Source organism: Diaporthe batatas (genome assembly GCF_019321695.1).
Source record: "Diaporthe batatas strain CRI 302-4 chromosome Unknown Contig00002, whole genome shotgun sequence".
Classification (NCBI taxonomy): Eukaryota; Fungi; Ascomycota; class Sordariomycetes; order Diaporthales; family Diaporthaceae; genus Diaporthe; species Diaporthe batatas.
Window position 1 is genome coordinate 3541697 of NW_025408549.1, and position 9396 is coordinate 3551092.

At 45.6% G+C, this 9396-nt stretch overlaps 1 protein-coding gene across 1 annotated transcript; it reads right to left on the reverse strand.

Annotated features, from left to right (window-relative positions):
* Nucleotides 1-6717: 6717 nt before the first annotated feature.
* Nucleotides 6718-8624, reverse strand: KVR01_001842 (uncharacterized protein). Its single transcript, XM_044793701.1, has one exon. It carries the CDS (start codon nucleotides 8384-8386, stop codon nucleotides 6782-6784), a length of 1605 nt encoding a protein of 534 aa, XP_044649797.1. The 5' UTR covers nucleotides 8387-8624; the 3' UTR covers nucleotides 6718-6781.
* Nucleotides 8625-9396: the final 772 nt, after the last annotated feature.

A 9396-nucleotide genomic window follows, 5' to 3' on the forward strand; every position in this document is an offset into this window, starting at 1 on the left:
AATCGCCAGATTCTAATTATAATAACGCTCTCCATTCTATCTTTCATGGTGGCTCTCAACTCCTACATCATTGTTACATCTCTAAATGTTAGCTCCCCAATCACGTATAATGAAATCCAGTATTAACAATCACTAGGCTATCGCCATTAATCTGGATTTAACTACAACTTAGGGCATTTGGGTTGGTACCACATACCTCTTGTTCAATACAGTCACAATGCCATTTCTTGCCAAAGCCAGCCATATATTCGGGCATGCTGCCATCCTTCGCGCTTATATCGAGTCTTTCACGGTTAGGACCGCATTCTATTATCTTACAACAAACATTACACCGCTTCTGGTCGGCAGAACGTTCCAAGGGGTCGGCGGCACTAAAATCATAGTCCTAAGCCTGGTCATTTTCACAAATATTATCCCACTCCAATTCAAACCCAAATAGTACAGTTTTATATATATAAAACTACCCTCCTAGATAATACCAGCTAAATAAATATAATCTAGGCGCCTAGGCCCTAGAAAATTGCTTAAGTCCTATATTAGGAGGCGTTATTACCCAAAATTCAACCTGGCATTGGGTCTTCTACATTATAGTTCCCCTTCTACGTAGCAGGCATATTGCTTTCACCAAGCATATCCAATCTCAAAGCACCTCCTACTACGCTTTCAAAAAAGCTTAAAAGAATAGATTAGATCAGTAGTACCCTCTTTATCATATCCGGGACTCTATTCCTCATCGCTATTTCGTAGGGCAGTATACAATACAGCTAGTCAAGCCCCGGCACAATTATTCCGCTATGCCTTAGAGCAATTGGTCTAACATGGACGTTCATACACAAGGCCAAATCTACAAGGCCCTTCCTCCATCAAAGCCTTTTCTGGAATATCAGCTCAATCGTCACCTATACCTGCAATACAATCCAAAAACTCATTATTTGTAAAGACCCCGCTATCTCAACTAACGGCTTAACAGGCTAACAATGAACCAAATCTATGGCCAGCTCTACTACATTTCGCTTTACTTTCTTGCTATTAAGGCTTATAACCCTATACGAACTGGCCTCTCCACACTGCCAATTATGGTCACACTCATACCAAGCTTAATAGTTATCGGCGCATTAATTACACGTACAGCAAACTTTCGCTGGCCTATCTAGCTCGGCTAGGTACTTACAATACTTGGCTTTTCCCTTACAGCCTTATTTAATACAAACACACCAACCATAATATAGGCGACTATTCTTATTATACTTGGCCTAGGCCACGGCGCGGTTCTTAACGCCTAGAATTTTGCCGCGCAGGCCACATATAGGCGGGGAGAGGAGGGGCCAGCAACAGCCATGTATGCATTTATGCAACAATCCAAAATGGCTTTAGGTATAAGCGTCAATAGTACCATGTTCCAAAATGTGATGCGTATAAAACTTAGGTGGGAAGGGCTTAATCCCAAGATCGCGCAAAAAAGCGAAATCTTTATTAAGGAACTTTAAAAAATGCCTAGTAGAAGCTTAAAAAGGTTGCAGATTCTGGGTGCATATATCTATGGCCTGAGAGGGGTTTATCTATTATATAGCGGCATCTCAAGAATGGCCTGCTTACTAAGCATACTCTTACGTCACTTCAACATAATAAGGGAGGTTACAAACAAGCATCAGCTTGAAAATCAAGCTTCAGCTCGGACTCGCGACCCTGGTTATTGATTTCAAGGTATGTCGGCAACACGTTAGCTTGCAGAGCTACATATGCGTAACCCACATGCATGCTATAGAATAAGGCTTGAATGGATGGAAAGTGGGCCCAATTCAACATTGCACTGCTAGTCAAAAGCCTCTTCAAGTTTGACAGAATTTTAATATCCAATTTGAACACACCTTATTGGGGTTTTATTAACGCGAAACCCCAGTCTTGTAAATTAATTTTATAACGATGGCGGTCTTCAATGAGGCAGGCAAAGTCTTCTGCTACACTAAGAATGCTTAAAAGCCATAGAGGACTATGGTTTGAAGAATTTAAGCTCTTAGAGGGTCTCTGCAAACTACCGGATACACCGGACCTGTTCCCAATTAGTAAATTTTCAAGTCTCTATGAACATCCCTCAGCCGTGCCCAGGCCTTAACCCAAAAGATATCCGGAAGGTTCGCTAAAGTGGGCGAGGGAAACAGCGAACGAGGGCCAACTCCCTCCGGACCTAATACCATCGCTGCTGCCTTGCGGCCTACCTCCCCACGTCCGCCCACCCAGGTTTAATAGATAATCCAAGTATTTAAAGCTATAAGAACAAGCCCGGATGAAATCCATGCCCTGTAATCTCCACCATCCATTTCACAACACAGCTCAAACTGCACACAATGTCGCAAGTATCCTCAGAAGACAGTCAGATCATTAAGCAACAGGCCTTCTATATTCAGAGGGAATATGTAAGACTATTCGAAATATGCCCAGATGGAAACATCTACTTCATTTTTCAGATAGAGGGCAAATTCTATTCCTTCCAGACTCCCAATGCCTGGCCCATTAGAGTTATCAATATCGCCGGTACGGCCCTAGGCGAAGCAAGGCCACCCGTCAACATCAATACAGTCAATAAGCCAATGTATACCCAACGACAAGCTGAGCCACCCGTTAGCTATTCACGAGCTCTAAGATCCAATAACCCTGCACTTGGGGACACGCCCCCGGCCAAGCATGTATATGGTCCTGGGGGGGTTGATATCCTCAGTTCTAACTCCAATTCCCCAGATTTAGTAAGCCAATTGAATAATCCTACATTGCTTCTAGCACGTCTCGAGTTATTCTACTAACTGTCTTGCAGAGCCCATCCTTGCGGATTGACGGTGCGGAGCTTCTCCCCTCTTCTAAACCAGCTCGAGGGCTGACATCCAGTCCAAATCCAGACAATATGCAGACTATGGAAGGCCGCAGCCCTCGTAATATCGATGTCCCCTTGGCAAACAGCGATTATTCCCCCCTACCCAGCGGGCAGACAGAGCAACGCATGCCGCTTTCTGAAAGCGGCCGATATAGTGCTCAAGTGATTAGTGGAAATGAGCGACATCATTATAGCCTTGGATCACAGCCGTGGTAGAAAGGGATCTATAGTTCATTAAAGCGGTCCTATACAATATCTATCATCTGCTTTCTAGCCTTGATTTGGCTTACGAAAAATGGGCTACAAAATACTTACTGTTACTATTAATAAAAATATTATTTTAAATCAGAGAAACATGTTGAGGGCTTCAGAGCATTATGTGTATGTCTAATTATTTTGCAGAATTAAGCTATAAATAGAAGTATGTGAGTCTCCCTAGAGTGTGCTGAGGTGATTTCCAGAACCTGGCATTGTTGCCCCAATTCAAGGCTTGAATCCAGTCTCTATATAATATGTGCCATCCAGGCCCCTAAACCCGAGCCCAAAAAAGGCATTATGGTATCTGACAGTACGTGATAATAAACAACGCTGACTACACCTGATTATTAAATACACTATGACTATCTTTCTTTTCTTTCTACGATTATTCCAAGCAGCTATGGCTTGCTCTGTTACTCTTCCCAATATTCAAGTTGTGGTCAGGGTGAATAATGACAGCCCGCCTCTTGTCCAGGTTTTCAATGTGCCTTTGTTTGACAATGATTGCTCCTATCAGGTTCCAGCACAGCCTCTCAAGACTGATGGTGAGTAAATGAAACCAAATTGGGAAAAGGAGCATCAGCTAACGACTTTCAGGGCAGTTTATTCCTTCAGAAGCAGTCTCAGCCAATATTGTTCTCAATACCTTTGTAGACCCCACTGGAAACTCGCTTGATCAAGACAGCGTTTCAACCATGTCAGGGTTTATCAGTGGGTATCTGGGCATTGACACACAATTGGACGTTCAAAGTATCTTTGATCTGGGACTTGTTGTATGTTCACTTGAGCCTCGTGAAGGTGGTCATATGATCCTTTCTGGATATTCTACAAACACTGCACAGCTTGGGGGTCAAATTTCTGTCAAATCATATCAGTGCTGCATTGATTACAATGGTGATAATTGTGGGTCTTAGAAATAGGGGAGCAATGCTCCAGTGGCGTCTCTTGAATGATGATGATGGATCAAAGCAGAGAATTGGCGGAGGGCGGAAGAAAGATTCTGGGCGTGCAAAGCCTGCAATTCTGTTTGCCCTCAGTTCTGGTTTTCCCAAGCGGTTTTTCCAGGGCTTCCACGTGAATACGGAGGGGTTTATAATTATACGTTTGTTACTGCTCACTTCAAGGACATATTATAGACGGCTTGCTTCCGAGGTACTCAGTGATAGCCCTATCATGATAGGCGGGTCTGTTGTTAAACGTATTCTCCCCACCCTTGCCATTTTGCAACGGACCTCTTACCAAACTTACTCTGCTCTTTTCAGTACATATGTGAGGAGGACAAGCAGCAGCGATGAAGTAGATAACATAGAGGACTTGGGACTGCTATACCATAACTTAACAATTTAAATTCTGTAATAAATTATATTTATTTACTTAATTAAACCAGTCGATCCAACCAGAGCTTATAAAGGAGAGACATAATTATAAAGTTGGAAAGTGAAAATAAAACAATCCCTAAAGTAAACCAAGCTGTTGGTGACCACGTGCCATTTTAAGCAGTGTATACGTTTATAATAATATTAACAAAGCCGCTTAAACAGTTGAAGATACCCGGGCTATAAATCAGTATATATTAGTACTTAATACATTTAAAGGTTTAATTTAACTTACTAGAATATATGAGTAAGTAGCCATATATAATTAAATCTGAATATAAACCAGAATAAAGCTAGCCCAGTAATGCCTATAATATAGAGGATAACCGCAAGTGGTATTAGAGGAATATTCACAACTGTACTTGCAACCCGTGAGCCATCTATAATCTGTGAATGCTCTTTAAGGGAGGTGAAGGTGCCTGGGAGAATAAAAAACCCAGCAAGAACAATCCACTGTGCGGATGCAGCTAACAGGTTGCAGATGATGGGAGCCTCGCTCGACTTGATAATCATGCGTTGACGTGCTTGCGACATCGGAAATAGTGGGCTCTGAAATATCTCAGACGGAAAAGACTTATGTTCTTTGAACGCGAGTGTATTTATCTTGCCTCCGTACCTGCTCTCACTCCCGGGCCAACGCCTGATTTAAATGTCAGGATAGGAAAGAAGAGCCCAGACCGGATCAAAAAAATAACAACCTTGAACCGGGATTTGAGGAGCTAGAGAATCATAGATCAGTCCTGCGTCCGGGTTCCTGGTTACTCCAACGTCATCCCGGCCCCGGGAGTGTAGGCCCCAGCGCAGACTTCAGCTCAAGTGTTCCAAAGATAGCTTCTCACGCATGGTGACACTGTGTCAGGGCCTGTCGTGCCGCTCCGGCAAAAGCCCCAGCACTGAGGTTCCACAGCGGAGCCTCGTCGATAGCCTCGTTGATAGGGACCGGGCCGGGAGCCCTTACACGCTACAGAGGAGCAGCGATAATATAAGGAGAGATCGAAACCTGAAAAAGGGCTAATTATAAAAGGAGGGAAGTAGGGCAAACGGAAGAAGAGATGGAGAGGGCTAAGTTCAGTTATATCTACCACTATACTACTTTTCCGCTGCACTGCCGCTACATATACCTAGTCACTCTACTTATATTCAAAAACCCTTGCACACTGGTTGAAACCAGGTATAACTACCTATTGTTATTTATTTCACAAATATCATTTTTTTATACTTATTAACATTCAGCAGCACAGAAGTTGAATAAGGAGCTATCCCCCAAGATGGATATCACTGACGATCAATCATTGGAAAAGCCTCGCTCTGCTAAGAAGGCATCTGGTACAGAAATAGCCAGATCTCAAGATGGCTGTAAGAGAAGACAGCCAAGAAAGAGGGACAGGAGCGGTGAGAATTTTAAAAAAAGATGGCACACTCTTGTCAGAACATTGAGCAAGCTTCACTACGATTACGGCACCGAATTCCACGTCTCGCTAAGCAGGAAGGGCCGGGGCTACGTCTGCCGGTCTAGGAAGGGCATCTCGCCCCTGCTGGCAGATGAAATTGTACGATCTCTCCTTGCGCTACTGATTTCCTCACTGTCTAATAACTGCTAGGGCGTGCATTTCCCTCCTCAAGTTCTAGTCACTATAGTAGAAGGAGCTGAAACCACATGCATCTAGATATGAAGTACAGGGTCGGCCGAAACGAGTGTCCCTTTGTTGTGATGTGTAAAAATTAAATATTAGCTTATTTGGGACTAAGTGTGGCTGTGCGCACAGTATAAAATCCAAGTCTGCACGCGTTCATAAATGTACCACCTGCTGCAAACCAAGCTACCCTGCCATTTTTAAACGCCTACCTCATCTCAAAACTGATCAACACTGTGATACGGGCTAGACCGAAACGAGTGTCCGCCTAAGTTTGTTTGTAAAAAAAAAGAGTAAGCACTAACCGCATGCGCCACACGTGGCTTCTACAGTCTATTCACTGTGAGCCGCGGGTAGACTAACCACAATTGAGCCACTCTCTGTACATCTTTTCCTCCTTCCAAAAGCCAGGACACCATCTTCAGAGTACAGCGTGGGCCGAAACGAGTGTCCGCTTTTTATGACGGAAAAAATAAATCACTGGCTTATTTGGGACTAAGCGTGGCTGTGCGTACAGTATGAAATCCAAATTTGCACGCGATCATAAAGGTACTACCTACTGCAAACAGATCTACCTCGCCGTTTTCAAAACGCCGACTTTATAACACTCAACTGAAAGATTGAAACATATAACTTCGCCCTCCAGCTCAAGGCAGTGTCGATCCAACGAGGTCAATGTTGATCCCAAGCTTAGAGTTTGTTCGTTTGACAAATTCCCTACAATCGTCACAGCAAGGCCGAGAAGTAAGGATTGTAGCAGTTTTCAAGGAGTTAGGGGGGATGGCAGCTGCGAGTTTCGAAAGCTGCCTTTTGAGCTCATGCTTTTTCATCAGCTCTTCAAATCGCTCGTCTGGAAGGTCTCCGATGCTCAGCTCGGGGTCATACAATTCCATCTCTGCATCAATTTCGTGAGGCAGGAACAGGTGCTTATGCACGAAGAATGCGATCAGCTGCTTCTCGGCGTGGCATGCATGAAATTGTCCAATGCATCCATTGTCACGTCGATCATCTGGTTTCAAGTGATGCCCAACATATCGACTGAGATCCTGAACTTGGTTTGTCCACTCTTTCCCTTCAATCTGGACGTTGATATTCTGGTCTGCGCCGTGGCCCCATCCGCTCATGGCCGCAACAGGAGGGTGTCCGCCCCCACGAAGCAGAACGCCAATTGTCTTCCACTTCTTGGGTACGTCAAAGTAGGCGATAAGAGTTAGAAGGCTCTCGCTGGTGGGCGACGTGGTGAATGCAAATCCTCTGAGGCTGTATCTCTCGTCGCGCGATTCCTCATCCTCATCTGACAAACAGCGGACTATAGCCTTGCGATCCTTGTCCCTGTCGTATGTGCGTTCATTGTAGACACCCCCCGACCGGAGGTGTCGCTCCTCGATATTCTCTGTCAGTGGTCGAGCAAAATCAATAGCTCGAAGCCGTTTCCCACTGCGCAGACATTCGAGATGCTTGTCAGCGCCGTACTGAAGCAGAAGCTTGACATTCTCTAGTCGACCCCAAATGGCCGCCTCTGCCAATGGGAATCTTCCATTGAGGGCGATCGCATTCGGGTTGGCGCCTCGTTGGAGGAGCAACTCGAGGATGTGTTGGTGCTGCTCGCAAGCGGCTAAATGTAGGCATGTCTCGCCCGTCACTTCCACATCTTCTTCGACGCTTGTGGCATCGCTATTTGTGTCCTGATGGTTGTAATCAGATCCATCGCTACCGTTGGGAGTAGCAACCTTGTATGCCTTAACCCCATGAAGGAAGATCTCAGCCTCGGGGGAACAGTCGAGGTACTGGCGAACATATCCGATATTTCCCTGGACCATCTCGGCCACCACCATTTTTATCTTCGGAATTTCACATTTGAGGTTATCATCGCCGATCAAGATTGTTTCAGTCGCCTCGGTCCACTTTCTTTTGGTGCTCGTATCCTGCTGAGAAACAGGACCGTCGGCCTGTCCATGCAAGTTCAGGAAGTATTCAGCCGGATCTGAGCCGGCGGCTACAAAGAGAATTCGCTGCTTGTCGATGTCGTAGCTAAGATTAGCTGTACCATCGTTTAGAGGGAAATGAAATTGGTAGTCCCCTTCGACATGGCCGCAGTGAGGAACGCGGCAATGCTTGCGCAGGTAATTGCCATCGAATCCGTGGTGATGAGTCGTTTCGCAATACGGGCAGCGCACATATACATCGGTGTTGTTCCAAAACTGCACGGCCGCCTGCGCAAACTTGGGAATAAGGTGGAACCGGTTTGCCATTATTGTGATGTGAGACTGGCTGTTATCCGCTGGTGACTTTAAGTCCTCTTAAGAAGAATGAGATTGATCTCCCTAGAAGAAACTACTTATGCTCCCGATTGTAGTCGTGGTGCCACGAAAGTGTTTCACACGGCCATACACTCAGCTGTGTAATGGCGAGAGAATTGATAGGAAGGCGAGGAAAGAGAAAGTCTAGTTGCGGGGGATGCCAGGATACCCGAAATCAGCCGTTTAATTTCTGCAAGTCCAAGAGATTAGCCCAAAGGCGATTAGTCTATGCTACATGTGGCTCACTGTCTACACACAGTTCAAGCCACAGGTGGCGCATGAGGTTTAGCGCTTACTCTTTCTTTTACAAACAAGCATAGGCGGACGCTCATTTCGGCCTGTCCTGTATGCGGGATAGAAATCAACAAACTTTACGAGGCAGAAATATAAACGGGTCATGCATTCGATTTGTGTTCTGAATTTGTCGACGTCCGTGCGGGGCTGGAGATCGAATGAGTGGCGCCGGCAGCGTGTTCTTCTAGGAAAGAACGCACATTCAGTTCCCATGATCGCCATTCGTCGAGATTCGAATCGTTCATTTCATCTGGAGTCCTACATGTGCGCTGACTCGACAAATATCATTTTCTCATTCGTCACGACGCGCTCGGATGGACTGAAAAGAGCAGCGTACCAGCTTTTATGATCGGGCGCACTCAAGATCGCAAGGAGCACACGAAACACTTCTGGGCCGAGGGCTGTCTCGATCACAGAAGCGTAGACTAACTCCCGGTCAGTGGTGAATGCCTTTAAGGCCGACGGACTGGCTCGAATTGTTGACAGGATGTCGTACGGCGACGACAGGAGGATGAGCACGTTGAACCGCAACTTTTCATTTATAGATTCGAAGAAACTGATCTGTTGTGGAGCCATGGTGAGAGAAATGAGGTGAAGAGTCGCGAAGTCTCTGAAGACGTCGACGATGCTGATGTCGCGGGAACGAGGACGTTGGTTGGCGTCGCGCG